The 22,224-nt window shown below is 42.2% G+C and overlaps 1 protein-coding gene across 1 annotated transcript in view; it reads left to right on the forward strand.

The window, feature by feature from the left end:
- The first annotated feature begins 1,802 nt into the window (after positions 1-1,802).
- DNAH8 (dynein axonemal heavy chain 8) overlaps positions 1,803-22,224 on the forward strand; it is a 380,399-nt gene continuing 359,977 nt past the window's right edge. Inside the window, exons 1-3 of the mRNA XM_026482812.4 lie at positions 1,803-2,048; positions 16,857-17,314; positions 17,425-17,559. Coding sequence (XP_026338597.3) covers positions 16,901-17,314; positions 17,425-17,559 — 549 coding nt within the window. The 5' untranslated portion in view covers positions 1,803-2,048; positions 16,857-16,900. The remainder of the gene's footprint in view (positions 2,049-16,856; positions 17,315-17,424; positions 17,560-22,224) is intronic.

Raw genomic sequence — 22,224 nt, forward strand, 5'->3', positions numbered from 1 at the left:
GGGGCTTGAACTTATGACCCTGAGATCAAGACCTGAGCAGATATCAAGAGCCAAACGCTCAACCGACTGAGCCACACAAACACCCCAGCACAGTATTATTTCTTTAGAATATATTTTCAAAAGAGTACTTTGTAGATTAAGGCACATGGATATATTTAAGGCTCTTTAAAGGATATACTATCCTGTAATTTGTTTCTTACTACATAAGAATATATAGATATATCTCCTACTGGGAAGATGGCAAGGATTAAACCATAAGTGCCAAAAATAGATGATGAGACAAAAAAATGGGCCAGAGAGAGAGATCCTTTATTACAGCCCAAGAAACAGCAGGAGTATCACAGGTGAAGCCAGTTCTGGCCCTAAGTACCACTGGGCGACACCATGGGTCCACATGCAGGCAGTGGATTGGGAGGCAGCTAAGGAATCCAAAGCTAAGGGCTCATCATCTTTTGTAGCAAGCGGCAGACAAGCCAGGGCCCCTCTCTTGGGAAGTGAACAGGTGCTCCTTACTCTTACTGGGATTGCTTTCATCTGCTGAATTGCCTATGCCCTAGCTAAAGAAACAGCTCAGAGTCAGAGAACAGTTAGATCTTGCAGTTTGGCATATTTTGCAAGGTGTGCAAGGGGTCCTGTGGGCCCCATAACTTCATACTGCATAATTGCTGCATGGACTGGGTTTAATTTAACTTTACTTGTGATTTTTATAATCATCATTGGGTTTCTTTTTTTTTTTTTTTAATCAGTTAGCAGAACGTCCAACCCTCATTTTACATTGATCTGCTCTATATTCAAGGATCGACTTTAACCCCTAATTAAAACAGACATCAGGCACACCGTGTCAAGGAGTTACAAGAAAAACAGAAGTGTACCGGATGATCGGTAGGGGAAGAAAGGGATAAAGAAAGGGGGGTAATCAGAAGGGGGAATGAAACATGAGAGACTATGGACTATGAGAAACAAACTGAGGGCCTCAGAGGGGAGGGGGGTGGGGGAATGGGATAGACCGGTGATGGGTAGTAAGGAGGGCACGTATTGCTTGGTGCACTGGGTGTTATACACAACTAATGAATCATCGAGCCTTACATCGGAAACCGGGGATGTACTGAATGGTGACTGACATAATATAATAAAAAATCATTAAAACAAAACAAAACAAAAAGAAGTGTACCGGAAATGGAAGGGAGGGTGGGCTTTGAAAAGCAGTCCTGTTTTCTTCAGAGTCTATTCTCTGTATTACCAGTCATAGGTTTCTGAGCAAATAAATTCAACAAAAAAGATTTAATATTCTCAAGTGAAACACTAAGTAACTTCAGAAAGTATAAAGGTCATAAGGGCACTGGACTGACTCAGTGGTTGGGGTGGAGCTTGGGACTCTTGACCTCAGAGTTGTGAGTTCAAGCCCCACCTTCAGTATAGAGACTACTTAAAACAAAACAAAACAAAACAAAACAAAACAAAAACCTTGGGCACCTCGGTGGCTCAGTCAGCTAAGCATCTGCTTTCGGCTCAGGTCATGAGCCCAAGGTCTTGGGATGGAGTCCCTGCTCAGCGGGGAGTCTGCTTTTCTCCCCACCATGCTACCTGAAATAAAAAAAAAATTTTAAATTAAAAAAAAAATCTTTACAAAAGTATAAAGGTCCTAGAAAATTTACTCATTTCCACGCCAGTCCTCTCTCAAAGCACACCCCGGAATCCTCCCCAGCCCCCACCCTCTTCAATGTCCCCCGCTAGGCAGCTGCCCTTTAGTGACCCCGGCCTTTCCGCGATGGTTCACTTCTCTGGCTCCCAAGGTTCCCGAGGGTGCGTGACCGCGCGGAACCGCGGGCGGGGGTCGGGGAGCCCCTCTCCCGCCGCCCCGCACCCCGCGCCCCAGAACCGCGGGGAGCAGCGCCCTGCAGAGCCCGCGCGAGGCGCCCCTGAGCAAACCGGTGTCGGACTCCCAACGGCCGCGCCTCGGTGGCCGCCGAGCCAGAGGCAGCTTCCCCGGCGCAGCGCGGCCCCCTGGCCCGCCTGGGTGATTGGCCGGAGGCGGCGAGTCCCCGCAGGTGAGTGTGCGACCCGCTCAGGCCTGGAGTGCCCCCCCCCGCGGGGTGTCCGGCCCGCTTTCCTCCCTGGCTGGGGACTGGCGTCGGTGCTAGAATTCAGTTCCTCACCTCCCAGCTGAGTCCTCCCAACCGGGCCAGTTAACACCCTGCTGCAAAACCCCAGCTCAGCCAGCGCCTTTCGTCAATGTCCCTGTGTTCCCTGGACCTCCAGCTTCAGCCCATTTCCCCTTCTAAGAATTCGAAAGTGAGACAGACAAAATAGCTCTCCCTCCAGGTTTAATTTTTCAACCTCTCTTCCTCACTCCCCTGCACCCCGAAAGTCTCCTCACTGAACTTACCACTTTTCCCAAGCAAGCGCTGCCTTTTCCTGCTTTCTTGCAATTACACTCTGCTGTCTCCCGCGCTTCTGGCCTAGAATATTCCCCTCTTCCATGTTCTCTGCCAGCTCTTCAGACCCAACGCAAATGTTATCTCTTCTCTGTCCGTTTTTTTCCAGAAGTTTCTTTTTCTGCCAGTCTCTCTCAGCCCTTTGCTAATTCACCTTTTCTTGACATTGACCACCCTGTGTGTGTTTAACGGTCTGTCTCCCCAATTTGTGCTCTTTGCTTCGGGGGAGCCTCTTAGTTTTATATGTAGCTACAGCGGCTGAGCACACCGAAGACCCTCAAGGATCACGAATGAACTAATGCGTGAAGGGATAGGGTTACAGAAATGGGTACAAGAAAAAGGAGTGTGGTTGAAGTGGCTGTAGGCTTAGCACACCGGTGTACAGCTTGCTCTCTTCGGTATTCCCATGCATGGAGAAGTCCACAGTCCTATTGCTCCTGAAAATGAGCAGGGATGACTTTGTGGACATGCAGTTAACCTTCAAATTGAATTTAAGGAGAAGGGATGGTAGAATTTTAGAATGATTGCCTGTGGCATCAAGTTGTCTGTGGAGGAGATGGGAGGAGGGGAAAGAGATGAACAGGTGTTTATCCTGAATTCACTCTGCACCAAGTGATGGCTAGCCAAGTATGAATACTTGGAGCCCGGACCTGCCTCTTTATTTAGCAAGTAATCTTGCTACATCTGAAAATTCATAGAGAATTTAAGGTTCTAACTATTAATGTTATAGGAGAAAATACAAACACATGTCATATGTTGTTGTATATGATACATACACATACAAGTAACATATGTAGCATATAATATGTAAGATATATAAAATCATAATTTTACGATTTTTTAAAAGTTATAAAATTGCAAAGTAAAACTCTTCCCCTACTTTCCCGCCTCTGTCTTTCTTTTCCAAGGTGATCATTGTTGATAAATTATTGTGTATCTTCCCTGGAAAGTTTTTAATGTGTTTTATCAAATCTAAACTATTACCGATTATAATTTTATGCAATTACATAAATGCAGATTATATATTTATGTGACTGCATGAAGGAAAAAAATGGAGGAAAGAAAAAATGTTGCCAATTAAGCCTTTTTAAAATGTGCATCTTAGAAAATATAAAATATCATAAATATGCATTTATATATACAGTTTTAAAAATGTATACAATTGGTATTATGCAGTGTACTGTGCCTTGCATTAGATATCTTTCTATATCTATATATGTAGCTCTACCTCATGCTTTTTATTGCTAAGGTTGGTATTAAAAGTTTGTTGAGGGGCGCCTGGGTGGCACAGCGGTTAAGCGTCTGCCTTCGGCTCAGGGCGTGATCCCGGCGTTATGGGATTGAGTCCCACATCAGGCTCTTCTGCTAGGAGCCTGCTTCTTCCTCTTCCACTCCCCCTGCTTGTGTTCCCTCTCTCACTGGCTGTCTCTATCTCTGTCAAATAAATAAATAAAATCTTTAAAAAAAAAAAAGTTTGTTGAACAGGATGCTGTTACCAAACTCAAACTCGACTGTGCACCCAATGCGCAGTAAGCCAATGGCTCACACACCAGCTTTGAAGCAAAGAAAACTTTATTATCAGAAGGGCAGCCCCACAGGAAGGCAGGGGTCATTTCCAAAGCTGCTTTGCCCTGAATTGAATTCAGACATACAATGGGTCCTTTATTTAGGGATGTTGCCAGGAAATGTGTTTGTTTTTGTGCTTGTTTTTGCTATTATAAATACATTGGAGTGAACAATCTTCTCTGTACACATACATACATACAAATGGATATAATGTGTATAATATAGTAAGCTAATTTGTATTTACTAAGATTTTCCCATTTCAACTATGTACTCTATTCAAGATTTTCTTACAATTTTTAGGAATTCTGTATAAAGTAGTTGTATACATTTCCTTACTTAAAATGTAAATGAAATAGTTGCATCAGTCTTTGAAAGTGGTAAGCTGATATTTTACATTTAGAGTTCATTATATGCCGAGTACGGCTTGGCATTTGAAAACCACGTAGAAAATGCATCTCAAATTATTTTGTTAGAGGAAGAATTCTGTACTTACCCCAAGCAAAATCTCTCCAAATGGGCAGCGGTTATTTATTTATTTAGAGTGTCTCAGATGTATGATTTACTTTAAAAATGTTAAACCATAACAAATTATTTAGAATTTATTTATTTCTCAGTCACAATCGCGATTAATACCTGGTTATCAGTTTCCTTATATTCAGTGTTTGTTCACAGACTACTAACCATATAGATTCTTTAATGTTCACAAAATAAGAGTTTATCCTGTCCTTTGCTTGAAATATTGGGGCACCTGGTTGGCTCAGGGGGTGGAGCCTGTGACTCTTGATTTCAAGGTTGTGGGTTCGAGCCCCACGGTGGGTGTAAAGATTACTTAAAAATAAAATCTTTAAAGGAAAGAGAAATATATATGTCAGCACTCAGTAGATCACAAGTTAAACTCTTTACTTAGAACATGTATCTGTGAGTATTCTAATGTTTCAGAGTAAATGCTTTTTATTTTTCTTTAAATAGCTTCATATAAATTCCAACAAAACTAAGATGATGGACATAGAGGTAGAAAGTGTATGCATGCTATACTGAAATATATTTACCTGAATTGAAGCTATAGATTATGTTTATTAGATTACCATACAAGCAGAGTAACTGACAATGACCTTTTCCTGTGTATTTTACATAAACTTGACACATTCTTTTTTTTTTTTTTAAAGATGTATTCACTTATTTTAGAGATGGGGGGCAGGTAGAAGGAGGGAGAAAGAATCCTGAAGCAGACTCCCCACAGACCATGGAGCCTGAACCCAGGCTCCGTCCCAGGACCCTGAGATCATGACCTGAGCCGAAATCAAGACTTGGACACTCAACCGACTGAGCCACCCAGGCGCCCCTTGACAAGTTCTTGATTAGGAGATTTTCAGAACTACTTAGGGGTGCTAGAAAAAAAGCACTGGTAGAACTGAGCCAATTTCCTACCATGTTAGTCAACGTTAAGATCCGTGCTTTATAAAAACCACATTTTATTATTCATGATTTATTTATTTAAACTGATTCTGAATCCTTGCTATTTGTAGTCTTTTGGAAGAACAAATATAATATGGCATAATTCTAAGCTTTATTTTTTTTTTCCCAACTAACTTCTCCCCTTTTTGATCTCTTCATAGCTTTTCATGCCTTTACCTCTTTTCTTTTCTCTCTACATTTCTTCCCTCTCTTCTTATTGAATCCTACCTGTTCTTCAAGGGCAACTTACGTCCAAATCCTCGGTGAAATCTTCTTTGTCTATTTTGTCTATACTAATTTTTCTTCCTCTAAATTTTCCAGTAGGGCTCCACAATTTTATTTTTTATTTTTTGAAAGATTTTACTTATTGATTTGAGAGAGAGAATGAGCAGTGGGGAGGGGCAGAGGGGGAGAGGGTGAGAGAGACACAAAAAGCAGACACCCTACTGAACAGGAAGCCTGATGCAGGCTCCATCCCAAGACCTGGAGATCATGACCTGAGCCCAAGGCAGACGTTTAACCAACTGAGCCACCCAGGTGCCCCTGAGCTCCATAGTTTTGCACTCTTAACTGATTTGCAAAGATTACTTTATCTCTCCAATAGCATTGTGAATCCTTGAGGACAAGAGTCCTGTCTTGTTTTCTGCCTCCCAGAGTGAGTAACATAGCCCTGGGCACGTAATAGTTACTTACCGCACTTTGCATGGGGGCTGGGGCTGTGGCACAGAAAGGAGGGAGAAACTTCCATTTTTTTTCTTCCCTTGCTATACTTGTTTTCAGTGAGATTTCCTTCTCTAAGTCTATGGATTCAGCCTGACCTTAGTAACCGTTGATACTGTTTAACCTAACTGGTGATATTCAGGACTAAATTAAGCATTTTTAGCTTTAATATTCTTTCTTTGCAAGATGACAAGTAACTACTTGAGCAAGGGGGGAGACTGGCGCCTACAGATGGGTAATAGTGCCTAAACGAATTCTATCTCTTTTTACCTTTCTCTCTTATTTAGTTTCAAAATGCCTTTTTTAATATTTCCTGGTGGATTTAAGGGGAAGTCTTCCAAACTCAAGCCTCCTGACAGATGGTCAATAAATTAGTCATTTCCTTTTAAAAAAATCTTTTTATTATTTTTTTTATTTTTTTACTATTTTTCTTAAGTAATCTCTCCACCTAACATGGGGCTTGAACTCATGACCCCAAGATCAAGAGTTGCATGCTCTACCAACCAAGCCAGTCAGGAGCCCCAATTGGTCATATTTCCCTAGTGCAGTTTATCATATTTTCTTTTCGTTTTAAAAAAAATAGCATTTTAAAATGGAGTTATAAAATTACTTCACTAAGGCATACCCTTCAGTGGTTTTTATTGTATGCACCGTGTTGTAAAACCACAGATAATCACTATCTAATCCCAGAACATTTCCATTACCCCAAAAAAGAAACCCAGGCCTATTAGCAGGTAAGCCCAATTCTTCCTTCCCCATCCCCTGACTACTACATCTATTTGCTGTCTCTGAGGATTTGCCTTTTCTGGACATTTCATGTAAATGGACTCATGCAATATGTGGCCTTTTGTGTCTGACTTCTACTTCGTGTGGTGTTTTCGAGATTCATCCATGCTGTAGCATGGGATGGTCCTTCATTCCTTCTTATGACAGAATAATATTCCATTATAAGGGTATGCCACATTTTGTTTACCCATTCATCACCTAACTGGACATTTGGGTTGTTTCCAATTTGAGCTCAATATGAACAATGCTGTCACGAACAATTTGTATACACATTTTTGTGCAAACAGATGTTATCGATTCTCTTGGGTAGAATTGCTAGAATTCCAGTAGGAGTGGAATCACTGGCTGATTTGCTAACTTATGTTTAGCTTTCTAAGGAACTGCCAAACTGTTTTCCTCAGAGGCTGCACAATTTTACATTCCCACCAGCAATGTATGAAGATTTATTTTTTTATTTTTTTATTTTTTTTATTTATTTTTTTTTTATTAATAACGATTTTTTATTATATTATGTTAGTCACCATACAGTACATCCCCGGTTTTCGATGTAAGGCTCGATGATTCATTAGTTGTGTATAACACCCAGTGCACCATGCAATATGTGCCCTCCTTACTACCCATCACCGGTCTATCCCATTCCCCCACCCCCCTCCCCTCTGTAGCCCTCAGTTTGTTTCTCATAGTCCATAGTCTTTCATGTTTCATTCCCCCTTCTGATTACCCCCCCTTTCTTTATCCCTTTCTTCCCCTACTGATCATTCTAGTTCTTATGTTCCATAGATGAGAGATATCATATGATAGTTGTCTTTCTCTGCTTGACTTATTTCACTAAGCATTATCTCCTCCAGTGCCGTCCATGTTGTAGCAAATGTTGAGAACTCATTCTTTCTGATTGCTGAGTAATATTCCATTGTATATATGGACCACAACTTCTTAATCCAGTCATCTGTTGCAGGGCATCTCGGCTCCTTCCACGATTTAGCTATTGTGGACATTGCTGCTATGAACATTGGGGTGCATAGGGCCCTTCTCTTCACTACGTCTGTATCTTTGGGGTAAACACCCAGTAGTGCAATGGCTGGATCATAAGGGTAGCTCAATGTTTAACTTTTTAAGGGACCTCCACACGGTTTTCCAGAGTGGCTGTACCAACTTGCATTCCCACCAACAATGTAGGAGGGATCCCCTTTCTCCACATCCTCTCCAACAATTGCTGTTTCTTGCCTTGTCTATTTTTGCCATTCTAACTGGCGTAGGGTGGTATCTCAGTGTGGTTTTGATTTGAATTTCCTTGATGGCTAATGATTTTGAACATTTTTTCATGTGTCTGTTAGCCATTTGTATGTCTTCATTGGAAAAGTGTCTGTTCATATCTTCTGCCCATTTTTTGATTTGTTTATTTGTTTCTCGTGTATTGAGTTTGAGAAGTTCTTTGTAGATCTTGGATACCAGTCCTTTATCTGTAGTGTCATTTGCAAATATATTCTCCCATTCCGTGGGCTGCCTCTTAGTTTTTCTGACTGTTTCCTTGGATGTGCAGAAACTTTTAATCTTGATGAAGTCCCATAAATTCATTTTATCTTTTGTTTCTCTTGCCTTTGGGGATGTGTCATGAAAAAGGTTGCTTTGGCCGATGTCGTAGAGGTTGCTGCCTATGTTCTCCTCTAGAATTTTGATGGATTCCTGTCTCACATCGAGGTCTTTCATCCATTTGGAGTTTATTTTTGTGTATGGTGTGAGATAGTGGTCAAGTTTCATTCTTTTGCATGTAGCTGTCCAATTTTCCCAGCACCATTTATTGAAGAGACTGTCTTTTTCCCACCGGATGTTTTTTCCTGCTTTATCAAATATTAGTTGCCCAAAGAGCTGAGGGTCCATTTCTGGGCTCTCTATTCTGTTCCATTGGTCTATGTGTCTGTTTTTGTGCCAGTACCATGCTGTCTTTGTGATCACAGCTTTGTAGTACAGCTCGAAATCCGGCATTGTGATGCCCCCAGCTTTGTTTTTCCTTTTCAACAGTTCCTTGGAGATTCGGGGCCTTTTCTGGTTCCATACAAATTTAAGGACTATTTGTTCCAGTTCTTTGAAAAACGTTCTCGGTATTTTGATCGGGATAGCATTGAAAGTGTAGATTGCTCTGGGTAGCATGGACATTTTAACTATGTTAATTCTTCCGATCCATGAGCATGGAATATCTTTCCATCTTTTTATGTCTTCCTCAATGTCTTTTAAGAGTGATTTATAGTTTCTAGAATAAAGGTCCTTTACGTCTCTGGTTAAGTTAATTCCAAGGTAACGTATGGTTTTTGGTGCTATTGTAAATGGGATGGATTCCCTGATTTCTCTTTCTTCGTTCTCGTTATTCGTGTCCAGAAATGCAACTGATTTCTGAGCATTTATTTTGTATCCTGCCACGTTACTGAATTGCTCTATAACTTCTAATAGTTTGGGAGTGGCTTCTTTTGGGTTTTCCATATAGAGTATCATGTCGTCTGCGAAGAGAGACATTTTGACTTCTTCTTTGCCGATTTGAATACCTTTGATCCCTTTTTGTTGTCTGATTGCTGTTGCAAGGACTTCTAGTACTATGTTGAATAATAGTGGCGAGAGTGGGCATCCTTGTCGTGTTCCTGATCTTAAGGGAAAGGCTTCCAGCTTTTCCCCATTGAGAATAATATTTGCAGTAGGCTTTTCATAGATGGCTTTTATGAGATTGAGAAATGTACCTTCTATTCCTACACTCTGAAGGGTTTTAATCAGGAAAGGATGCTGTATTTTGTCAAATGCTTTTTTGGCATCGATTGAGAGGATCATATGGTTCTTGAGTCTTTTCTTGTTGATATGATGTATCAGGCTGATTGATTTGCGAATATTGAACCACGCTTGCATCCCAGGTATGAATCCCACTTGATCGTGGTGGATAATCCTTTTAATGAACTGTTGGATTCTATTAGCAAGTATCTTGTTGAGGATTTTGGCGTCCACATTCATTAGGGAAATCGGTCTGTAATTCTCCTTTTTGAGGGGGTCTTTGCCTGGTTTGGGGATCAAGGTAATATTGGCCTCATAGAATGAGTTTGGTAGCTTTCCTTCTGTTTCTATTTTTTGAAATAGCTTTAGGAGAATAGGTATTATTTCTTCTTTGAATGTTTGGTAGAATTCCCCAGGAAAACCGTCCGGGCCTGGAGTTTTGTTATTTGGAAGGTTGTTTATCACTGACTCAATTTCTTCATAATTAATTGGCCTGTTTAAGGAATCAATTTCTTCCTTTTTCAATCTTGGTAGTTTATAGGTTTCCAGGAAGGATTCCATCTCTTCCAGATTGCTTAGTTTATTGGCATATAGCTGTTGATAAAAATTTCTAATAATCCTTCAATTTCTATGGTGCTCGTCGTGACCTCTCCTTTTTCATTCATAATTTTAATAATCTGGGTCCTTTCTCTTTTCTTTTGGATAAGTCTTGCCAGTGGTCTGTCAATTTTATTGATTCTCTCAAAGAACCAGCTTCTAGTCCTGTTGATCTGCTCTACTGTACTTCTGGTTTCTGCTTGATTGATTTCAGCTCTAATTTTGGTCAACTGCTTCCTTGTGCGTGGATTAGGCCTGTCCCTCTGTTGCTGTTCCAGCTTCTTGAGGTGAGAATATAAAAACTGCATTTTCGATTTTTCTATTCTTTTGAGTGAGGCTTGGATGGCTATGTATTTCCCCCTTAGGACTGCCTTTGCAGTATCCCATAGGTTTTGGACTGTTGTATTTTCATTCTCATTGGTCTCCATAAATTGTTTAATTTGATTTTTGATTTCCTGGTTTATCGAGTCATTCCTGAGCAGGATGGTTCTTAGTCTCCAAGTGTTTGAGTTTCTTCCAAATTTTTCCTTGTGGTTGAGTTCCAATTTCAGAGCGTTGTGGTCTGAGAATATGCAGGGGATAATTTCAATCTTTTGGTATCGGCTGAGACCTGTTTTGTGTCCCAGAACATGGTCTATTCTTGAAAATGTTCCATGGGCATTAGAATAGAATGAGTATTCTTTGGTTCTGGGGTGTAGTGTTCTATATATATCTAAGAGGTCCAACTTGTCGAGTATGGCATTCAAAGCCTTTGATTCTTTGCTTAGTTTTTGCCAGGGTGTTCTGTCTATTTCTGAGAGTGGAGTGTTGAGGTCCCCTACTATTAATGTATTTTTATCTATATGTCTCTTTATTCTGGTTAAGAGTTGGCTTGTGTATCTTGCTGCTCCCCTGTTGGGGGCATATATATTTATAATTGTCATATCCACTTGTTGAATACTTCCTTTAAGAATAATATAGTGCCCTTCTGCATCTCTAACTATAGTCTGTAGTTTAAAATCCAATTTATCTGATATGAGAATTGCTACCCCAGCTTTCTTTTGAGGTCCATTTGCGTGAAAGATGGTACTCCATCCCCTTACTCTCAGTCTGAATGCATCTTTGGGTTCGAAATGAGTCTCTTGTAGACAGCAAATGGATGGGTCATTTCTTTTTATCCAATCTGCAACCCTGTGGCGTTTGAAACCAGAATTCAAACCATTAATGTTCAGGCTGAGTACTGAGAGATATGCTTTTAATTCTGCCATGTTGTCAGTAAAGTCTTTGTTTGTATTGGCTGTGACTTTCTGTTTTGTATCACTCTTGGGGCCTTTTTACTTTTATAGAACCCCCCGTAATACCTCCTGTAGGGCTGGTTTCGTGGTTACAAAATTGGCTAGTGACTGTCGATTCTGAAATGTCTTTATTTCTCCATCAATTCTGAATGACAGCCTTGCTGGATAAAGGATCCTTGGCTGCATGTTTTTCTCTGAAAGAGCTTTAAAAATGCTCCCCCAACCCTTTCTCTCATTCCAGGTCTGTGTAGACAGGTCTGATGTAATTCTGATGCCTTTGCCTTGGTACGTGAGAAATTTCTTTGCCCTTGCCGCTTTCAATACTGTTTCCTTGAATCTCATATTTGCGAATTGCACTATGACGTGACGTGGTGTAGGTCTGTCATGGTTGAGCTTGGGAGGGGTCCTCTCTGCCTCTTGGACACGAATTTTTGTTTCCCTTGCTAGATTAGGGAAGTTTTCAGCTACAATTTGTTCAAATATCTCTTCTAGACCTCTGTTTTTCTCCACCCCCTCGGGGATGCCGATGATTCTAACATTGGATCGTTTCGTTGAGTCAGTAATCTCCCGTAGCCAACATTCATGGGCGTGGATTTTTTTAAGACCATCTTCTATTTTCATTTTTTCCTCTATTAACCCATCCTCCAATTCACTAACCCTTTCCTCCGCTTCCGTGACCCTGGCCGTCAGAGCCTCTAGTTTTGCCTGCATTTGGCTCATAGAATTTTTAATTTCTGTCAAATTCGCTCTCATTTCCGCCCTTAGGGATTGTATATTCTCAGTAATATTTTCCTGAATACTTTTTTCAAGTCTACTCATTATCTTGACCATTGTTACTCTGAATTCCATTTCTGATAATTTGGTTACATCCATATCCGTTACTTCTGTGGCAGAGGCCACTGACTCACTGTCTTTTCTTTGCTGGGGGGGGGCTTCTCCTTCTTGTCATTCTGATGAAGAGAGGTTGCGGGGTTTCCAGAGCCCAAAATTATTGACTGGGTCCCAGGCCGTGCCTCTTGTTTTATAGGGATCTTAGAGATGTGGGCTTCTTCTTTAAAGATTTTATTTATTTACTTATCTGAGAGAGGGAGACAGACAGTTAGCAAGAACGGAACAGAAGCAGGGGAGTGAGAGAGGAAGAAGCAGGCTCCCAGCGGAGGAGCCCGATGAGGGACTCCTTTCCGGAACGCCGGGATCACGCCCTAAGCCGAAGACAGGCGCTCAATGACTGCGCCACCCAGGCGCCTCGGGTTGTGGGCTTCTTGATTTTTCAGCCTGCCTTCTGTGTTCTGGGGGAGGGGCCTGCCGCGCCGATACTCAGGCAACCCTGTTTGGTTAGAGTCTCCGTGTCCCCTGCGAGGGAGGATGGGGATGGGCACTCTCTGGGCCGGTATTTCCAGGCTTTTGTTCTCTGGCGGCTTTCCCTGGCGGCCGGCTATGCCTCTTCTGAGAGTCAGAGCAGCAGAGGCTGCATTGTCGCAGAACAGAGGGATTGCGGCCCGTTCTCCACTGATGTTCTGGCCACTTTAACTCTGTTACTGTTGGTGCTGCTCAACCCTGCGGCGTCCCGGGATGTGCGCCCCACACCCGGCGTCCCTGCCCTCACTTCCAGGGCCAGCGCGTCTCTGTCCTTTGTGTTTCTAATGCCGCCAGCCACCAGCCGCCCCGCGCGCTCCCGGGTCTCCCGGTCTCAGTCTATGCCCGGTGAGCACACCTCGATTCCGGAGTTTCGGGAGAAGCCTGGTGGCGCGCGCACCCGGTTCAGGGTCTCAGTCTGCTGTTTCGCGGGTGCCGACCGCGAGTCCGCCCGCTCCCCCGTGCAGGTGGCCCGCCAGCCGCCAGCCGCCCCGCGCGCGCTCCGGGAGTTCCCGGTCTCAGTCTGGATCCCGTGAGCACACCGGGATTCCGGTGCTCGTTCTCGGCTCACCGGTCTCAGTCCGCTCTCTCGCGGGTGCCCTCTGTGTGTCCGCCCGCTCCCCCGTGCAGGTGGCTGCCGCTTCCCGGTGCCCAAACGCGGCGGCTCCCTCCCACTTCCGTTTATCTTCCAATATCCGTGCACGGTTTACAGCTCCCCTCTTCGTACCTCAATACTCAGCGCTGGAGATGTTCATTTGTAGAGATCCAGATGCATCATCCTGCATCTCAGGCTGATTCCGTGGTTATTTAGGCTGGTCTGGTACCTATCCAGCTCGACTCAGGGGACCGGCTGAAAAAGGGGTCCCCTACTCCTCCGCCATCTTAACTCCGGGCAATGTATGAAGATTTAAATTTCTCTATGACCCTCTCAACACTTTTTGTTGTCTTTAAAAAAAATTCAGAGCCATCCTAGTGGGTGTAAAGTGCCATCTCATGGTGGTGTCGATTTGCATTTTCCTAGGGGCTAGTGGTGTTGAGTGTCTTTCCATGTGCTTGTTGGCCATGTGTTTTATATGTATAGAAATATATGTATTTATCAAGCATAGTTAACATATTTCACCAAGCATAGAAGTTGGCACTTCGTTGTTGACAATATTACTTCCCCAGTCTTCAACATGGAAAGCATATGTATGCTACCAAGACCTACCTTAAGTGACAGCTTCTCCTTAAAGATTTCCTTCTTGAGTTTTCTCCTGTGACGTTTACAGATTCCTGTGCACACCTTGGCTGGTTCTAAGGAAACTGTGAAGTGTTTGTTGGTACGTTTGCCTCCCTCATTAGGCTGTGAGCTCCTTGCCAGGGACTAGAGGTGAGAGAACAGTGCTGGTTTCAGGAATGGCCAGAGCTGCTGTGACCTCACGCAGCACCCAGGGCAAAGGCAATGGAAGAAACTGGACAGAGAGCTTGGAACCGAGTCAGGAAAGCCCTGGAGAACACAAGAATCTGTATTTGGCACCCAGAGGAGGACTTTTAGCAGGGCAGGGATATGATATGATCTGAAGTTCAGAAAGATCATTTTTGTCTCTGTAATTGGGTAAGACCTGTACCTTTTCTGGATCTTACTTTCATTAGCAATAAAAGGGGAGAGCTGAACTAGATAATTTCTAAGGGCTCCCCCCCCCCCAGTTGTGAAATGATGTGCCATGCATCTCAGCTATCTGGACTCCTCAGGGAACGAACTGTGTTGGATAATAACATTTTTTGAAAATTTAATCTGTGCCAACACTTAAGAAATAGTAGCCATTTTTAGATGAAAAACTCACAAAGATTAATTTGCATACTTCCCTGACTTCTTAAATATCATATCACAATTCAATTTTCATCTTTCCTTGATGGCTTAAATAATAGTGGCTCTACAGTGACTTAAATAACTCTGTGGCTCTAGAGTGAGCCTTGGTTGCCTACAGAGAAGCTCTCCAGTCCTACTGAGCTCAGTCAGTGTATGTGTTTTACCTTTACGTTGAAATTAAAGTAAATTTTGCTTTGGTTTCAGAAACCAGACAACCGTGTCTGTTAATATCCTTTGAGAGCAGGCATGATTCTTTTACCGAGTAAAGTGAACCGTTTTGCAGAATTCAAAAGCATAGATTGGAGCAGAGTGACAGGCAGTTGCTGTGACTTCACTAATATGTATCACTATACTTGTTCTTGATATACTGTAGGCAGCAGGATCAACTCTAGGCCAGTTTCCAAGGAAAACATGTAATGCACACACAACTCCTGGGTACTGTAGATCATCGTGTCCAATAATAACTCAGAGATGTTTGCTTGTTACTTTCCAAGAAAATTTACTCACATGTAAAGAAAACAGACTTTAGATTATGGTCAAGGAACAAAGACAAAAACTGGGATTTACAAAAGAGAGAGGAAAGAGGAACGAGAAGAAAAATCTGCAGTTTGGGAACAATTGTTTTGGTTTGCAGTTCTTGGACATGAGTGCTTAACTGGCAGCAAACAGATTGATCAGTTTGGGTATTTCCGTTCTCAAGGAGGCCAACTTACGGTATCGGGAAACAATTTCAGCTGTTGATGGGATCTTTGGAAAAGCTGGAGGGGGCAGCTGTGGGGTACAGGTTACAGGCTGTCTCTTTGTCTTATGGAGGGCTGCACCTGTCCCTCCATAAGAAACACCATCTAGCTTAGGCCAGGTGTGCACAAGTGTCCTCAGAATTTCTCATTAGCGAGCCTCTTTGTCTTCTTTTGAACTCTCTGCTTTGGAATTTCTGTTGTTGTTGTTCTTCAGGTGTTTACTATTATCCTGGCTTCTGGATTTTACCCTGAAAACTTGTTTATTTTGGTGGAGGTTCGATGACTATCCTATAATGTGATCTTTTATAGGTGACATTTTCTCCTGTTCCACTGGTGTACCCTGGTTTTCCTGGTTATGTGCTCATGATAACCTCTACACTCCTGTATAGGGCTTTTCTGATTGGATAGGTCAGATTTATACTTTGTATGATACCATTCCTTCAATAAATAATCACCGTCACATTTTAGGGGCACACTGGGAAGGCTGTTATAATAAAAAGTCCTTTGGAATAAGCTGGGAGCTGTAAGTATAGTCATTTTTCATTGGCTGCGTTGTGACGGTCTCTCATTGGCTGGGCTGTTGCTGGGGCAAGAAGAAAGTCTTAATCCCGCTGGGATGGGGAAGTAGTATCCACATGCAAGGTGGGACTCTTCCTGTTTGGTGTGCGGTTCATCACCAGTGGTAGGGCTGGTAGGGTGTGAGAGTTTCGCCCTGCTGGCATTCTGAATACATTCTAAATGAGATTTCCTTTTCTTAATTTTGACACTGCCAAGAGGATGTTTTATACTTTTTGGGAGTTCTTGGATATGTTCCTGTAGATGAGATGGCTGGGCAGTTGAGTGTCTGGTTGGTGAGTTGTATCACAGCGTTCCTCAACTCAAGGAATATTTCAGTCCGTGTAGTTCTTCGCCTTGTCTCTTGAACAAGTCAGTACCTCAGCTCTAACACACGACTCTCAATCTTTTTTCAGCCTTTACATACCTGAGGACAGGTACCTTCCCATCAGTTGCAGTAATTACTATAATGGGGATGGGATGTGTGTGGGGGGTAGCAGCGCCCTAGAGTCATAGCATAGTCGGGAGGAGCGCTTAAAGTTTCAAAAAGCCCCTAGGTATACGTGTGCTGTCCCTCCTAAAAAAAAAAAAAAAAAAAAAAATTATATATATATATATATATATATATATATATATATATATATATATTCACTAGTCCTGTGAATTTATCTTCGTTAGTTAATACAGTAAGGGAGAAATAGATGATTTTGCTGCCTGTCTAGGTTCAAGGCAAAGAATAAATTAACAGAGAACGTTAAACTTATTATTCTAGGTTTTGAAGCTTAGGGTGCTCCACGGGAGGAAAAAGCGGATAACATGAGCGCGGAAGAAGGCGGTCCACCCCCTCCGGAAGAAGCCGCTCGTCCCGCTTCCGGAGAGGCGGAAGAGACTGCCCTCCGGAACCCAGGAGATGAGGCTCCGCCGCCTTCAGACGAACGGGCTCAGCGCCGCGCCACAGAGGCGGCCTCAGCCCTAGACGCCAGCTCTCTTTCCGAAGCAGGTCCTGCTACTTCTGGAAGTGATTACCTGAATTTCATTCCTTCTGAGGAAAGGATAATTCTTCCAGAGGACGATGAGCTGGATGCGCACCGAGTTCGACCTAGGCCTACACTGCGACTGGGTCAGTCCATGCTTTCGGAAATGCTTTCTCAGTCTTCCCGTCGATCGTCGCGATACCGCAGGAGCATGAGCGGCATTCCCAATCTACAGGAAACCTTAAAAGAGAGACAGGTTTTTCTTACAATAAGATTCTTCATGTGTGTCGCTTTTATGTCAAGTTAAACATTTTTGGTGGTTTTTCTTCATAATGACAATTTCTACCTGTGGTTTTCATTCTTTAGGCAAGATTTAGAGATGCAAGGGAAAACCGAAAAATGAAAATTGACCCTTCATACAAATATATATTTGAAATTCTAGCAGAAAAGCTTGGCCTGGACTTAGTAACCGTTGAAGAATTAATTTTGGATTGTCCATCTGTAAGTTTAAATCTTACTATTTTTTAATTGTTCTTTGAGAGCTGATTGCTTTAAGAAGCTGTAGGCTTGTCATGAACAACAAAACACTTAGAAAGGGAAGGTTGAAATTTTACCTATTAGGGAAGTTTTATAGAACTGTAGCCAGTTGAATCATATTTCTAGTTATGTCTACTATTGAAGAGGAAGGGAAGGGAAGAGTTAGCTATTAGAATTTGGCTAAAATTCTGGGGGCGCCTGGGTGGCTCAGTCGTTAAGCATCTGCCTTCGGCTCAGGGCGTGATCCCAGAGTCCTGGGATCGAGCCCCACATCAGGCTCCTCTGCTGGGAGCCTGCTTCTTCCTCTCCCACTCCCCCTGCCTGTGTTCCGTCCCGTGCTGGCTGTCTCTCTCTCTGTCAAATAAATGAATAAAATCTTAAAAAAAAAAAAAAAGAATTTGGCTAAAATTCTAACTCAGAATGCCTTTAGATGTTAGAGGAATAGTTGAGCACAGGTAGAGTTAAATATTGTTAAAGTACAGGTTATGTGAACTACATATGCAAATCATTTGGGTAGATAAACTGCATACGTATGAGCTAGGGAACAATGACTTTTGCATGAGTATAGTTGAAAACAACAAGGTGGTTACCATGTATCTCAGCATGCCAGGGACAGCCCTAGATTATGCCTACTTTCCTGGCATAATTATTAGTAGCCCCTCCTTTCACTCCTAAAAGGTCCCAGTTTTGGCTGATGAATTTCTATGGTCACCCTCATTAGAGTAATATATGATAAGCTGTGACTTTCATAGAAGCTCCCAGAAACAGTATCACAGCTTCTTTTCTGATGGCTCCACTTCTAAATTAACTTTAAAAAAAAAAAATACTACGGGTTGCTTGAGCTTTTTTACCAACCCTAGTTGTGGACTGGCCTGGAGCCCCAGCAAGACCAGGGAGCAGGTGCATACTGCTTGTAAGCTGATTGTCCACTGAATGCACTGGTGAGAGCGTTGGGTAGGGGGCAGTGTTGTGGCGAGGTTGTCATCACTGGGGTCCGTACCCTTTGCTTTTACAGGAACCAGTGAACTTGGGCAGAACTCTCTTAGCTTGCTCTAGGAGCCAAGATTCTGTGGAATGGTTCCTAAAGGAGTCTCTCTTGCTTGATTCAGTGTGTTGCCAAGTTCTGGAAAGTTGTCTGCCTTTTCTGTCAGGGCCCTTACAAAAGTTGCGAACTGGCAGTCCTCTGATAGTTTGAGTGGGATCTCTTGTTTTCCTGTTCCCTTAGAGTGTTATGGTGATCTGGGAATGTGATGCAAAGAGATCAATAACTGAGCTATTTAATGGTGAAAGATAGAAGAATGCATGAATTGTGCACATAAAACAAGAGGTGCCAGAGCAAGCAACTGGAAATACAGCCTAGTTCCTCAGGTCACCACAATTCCCTGCAGGAATGTACAGGTGTGGTCAAGGGGGGCTGCCTGGGTATGTGGACCGTGTGATCAGATAGACCCCTGTGTAGAAGGGCCCTGCACTTGGTTTAATGGTATTCTGTCACCACCTGGAAATTCTTTAAAAAAAATTTTTTTTTAATTCTTAAAATTTTTTTTTAAGTTTTCTAATTCCAGTATAGTTAACATAGAGTGTTATATTAGTTTCAGGTGAACAAAATAGTGATTCAACAGCTCTGTACATCACCTGGTGCTCATCATGATAAGTGTGGTCTTTAAAGCCCATCACCTGTTTCACCCATCCCCCACTGACCTCCCCTCTCGTAACCATCAGTTTGTTCTCTATAGTTAAGGGTCTGTTTCTTGGTTTGTCTGTCTGCCTGTCTGTCTGTCTTCTTTTTTTCCTTTGTTTGTTTTAGTTCTTAAATTTTACGTATGAATGAAATCACATGATATCTGTCTTTCTCTGACTGGCTTATTTTGCTTAGCATACTACCCTGTAGCTCCTCCGTCCAAGTTGTTGTGAATGTCAAGATTTCATTCTTTTTTATGGCTGAGTAATATTCCATGGTGTATATATGCCATATCTTTTTTACCCATTCATCTATCGATAGACACTTGGGCTGTCTCCATAACCTTATTGTAAATATTGTTGCAATAAACACAGAGGTACATGTATCCCTTTGAATTAATGTTCTTGGGTAAATACCCAATAGTGTGATTACTGAATGGTAGGGTAGTTCTATTTTTACTATTTTTACTTTTTGAGAAACCGCCATACTGTTTTCCACATGGCTGCACCAGTTTGCATTCATTCCTACCAACAGTGCACAAGGGTTCATTTCTCTCCACATCCTTGCCAGCACTTGTTGTTTCTTGTGTTGTTGATTTTAGCCATTTTGACAGGTGTAAAGTGACATCTCATTGTAGTCTTGATTTGCATTTCCCTGATGATGAGTGATGTTGAGCATCTTTTCATGTGTCTTTTGGCCATCTGTATATCTTCTTTAGAGAAATGTCTGTTCGTGTCTTCTGCCTGTTTTTAAATTGGACTATTTGGGGTTTTTTGATGTTGAGTTGTATCAGTTCTTTATATATTTTGGATACTAACCCTTTTATCAGATATATCATTTGTGAATATCTTCCTCCATTCAGAAAGTTGCCTTTTTGTTTTATTGATTGTTTCCATTGCTGCGCAGAAGCTTTTTATTTTGATGTAATCCCAATAGCGTATTTTTGCTTTTATTTCCCTTGCCTCAGGAGACCTGTCTAGAAAAATGTTGCTATGGCTGATGTCAGAGAAATTATTGCCTATGCTCTCTTCTAGGATTTTTATGGTTTCACGTCTCACATTTAGGTCTTTAATCCATTTTGCATTTAATTTTGTGTATGTGTAAGAAAGTGGTCCAGTTTCATTCTTTTGCGTGTAGCTGTCCAGTTTTCCCAGCACCATTTGTTGAAGAGACATTCTTTTTCCCATTGCGTATTCTTGCCTTTTTTGTCGAAGATGAATTGACCATAACCACCTTGAAATTCTTTTTTTTTTTTTAAATATTATTTATTTATTTGACAGAGACAGCCAGCGAGAGAGGGAACACAAGCAGAGGAAGTGGGAGAGGAAGAAGCAGGCTCCTAGCAAAGGAGCCTGATGTGGGGCTCGATCCCAGAACGCTGGGATCACGCCCTGAGCCGAAGGCAGACGCTTAACGACTGCGCCACCCAGGCGCCCCTGCAATTCTTTTTTTTTTTTTTTTAAAGATTTAGTTTTAATTCCAGTTGGTTAACATATAGTGTAATGTTAGATTCCGGTGTACAATATAGGGATTCAACACTTGCATACAACATCTGATGCTCGTCACAAGTACACTCCTAATCCCCATCACCTATGTAACTCATCCCCCTCAACCAGCTCCCCTCTAGTCACCGTCAGTGTGTTCTCCATAGTTAAGTCTGTTTCTTGGTTTGTCTCTTTGTTTCTTTGCCTCCCCCATTTGCTCATTTGTTTTGTTTCTTAAATTCCACATATGAGTGAAATCATAGGATCTTTGTCTTTCTCTGAGTGATATATTTGGCTTGGAATAATACTAACATCCATCCATTTGCATGGCAAGATTTCACTTTTTTATGGCTGAGTAATTTTCCATTGTATATGTATACCAAATCTCTCCCCACCCCACAGATATAGAATTAGGGTTTGGTTTAGGGCCAGAATAAGGGTTAGGGTTAGGGCCAGTGTGATTGTATGTGCCTATTATCTTACAGTTCAGAGACCACTCCGGAAGGATAAGTTTAGGGTTAGGTTAGGATTAGTGTTGGGGTTAGGGTGTGTGTTTGGGTTAGGATAGGGTTTTTGCTTAGAATAATGCTTTCTACCTCCAACCACATCTTTGCAAATGGTACGATTTCATTCTTTTTTGTGGCTGAATAATATTCCATCATGTATGTATACCAAATCTTTTTTTTTCCCCCCCTCAGATCCTGAATTAGGGCTCTGTATAGGGCTAGAATACGGAGTAGGATTAGGGTTAGGGCCAGTATGAGGGTATTTGCCTATCATCCTGCAGTTCAGAGACCTCTCCAGAGGGATAAGTTTAGGGTTATGGTTATGGTTATGGTTATGGTTATGGTTACGGTTACGGTTAGGGTGAGGGATTAGTGGTTAGTGGTAGGGGTTAGGGTTTGGGTTTGGGTTAGAATTAGGTTTAGAGCTAGGTTTAGGGTGAGGGTGATGGTATGTGTTTAGTATCCTGCAGTTCAGAGACCTTTCCAGAGGTTAGGTTTAGGGTTAGAGATAGGGTTAGAGGTAGGGTTTAGGGGTTACTGGTAGGAGTAGGGTTAGGTTTAGGGTCAGGGTTAAGATTAGGGTTAGGGTTAGGGTTTGTGCTTGGCATCCCGGAGATCAGAGAACTGTCCAGAAAAATAAAACCTCAGACTTCTGATAGGTTGAAAATAAACACGGCAACCATCCACAGAGCTGAGGTAAAGATGGGTTTTAACCCTCTAAATACTCTACTTTTTAAATCAAGTTTTTATTTAAATTCCAGTTAACGTACAATGTAATATTAGTTGCAGGTGTAGAATTAGTGATTCAACACGTATGCACAACACCTGGTGCCCATCACAGCACGTGCTCTCCTTAGTCCCCATCACCTCTTTCCCCATCATGTCACCGCCTCCCTTCTGTTAACCGTCAGTTTCTTCTCTCCAGTTAGGAGACTCCATCTTGAAATTCTGAATCATT

This window comes from Ursus arctos, unplaced genomic scaffold (assembly GCF_023065955.2).
Source record: "Ursus arctos isolate Adak ecotype North America unplaced genomic scaffold, UrsArc2.0 scaffold_31, whole genome shotgun sequence".
NCBI classification, from domain to species: domain Eukaryota; kingdom Metazoa; phylum Chordata; class Mammalia; order Carnivora; family Ursidae; genus Ursus; species Ursus arctos.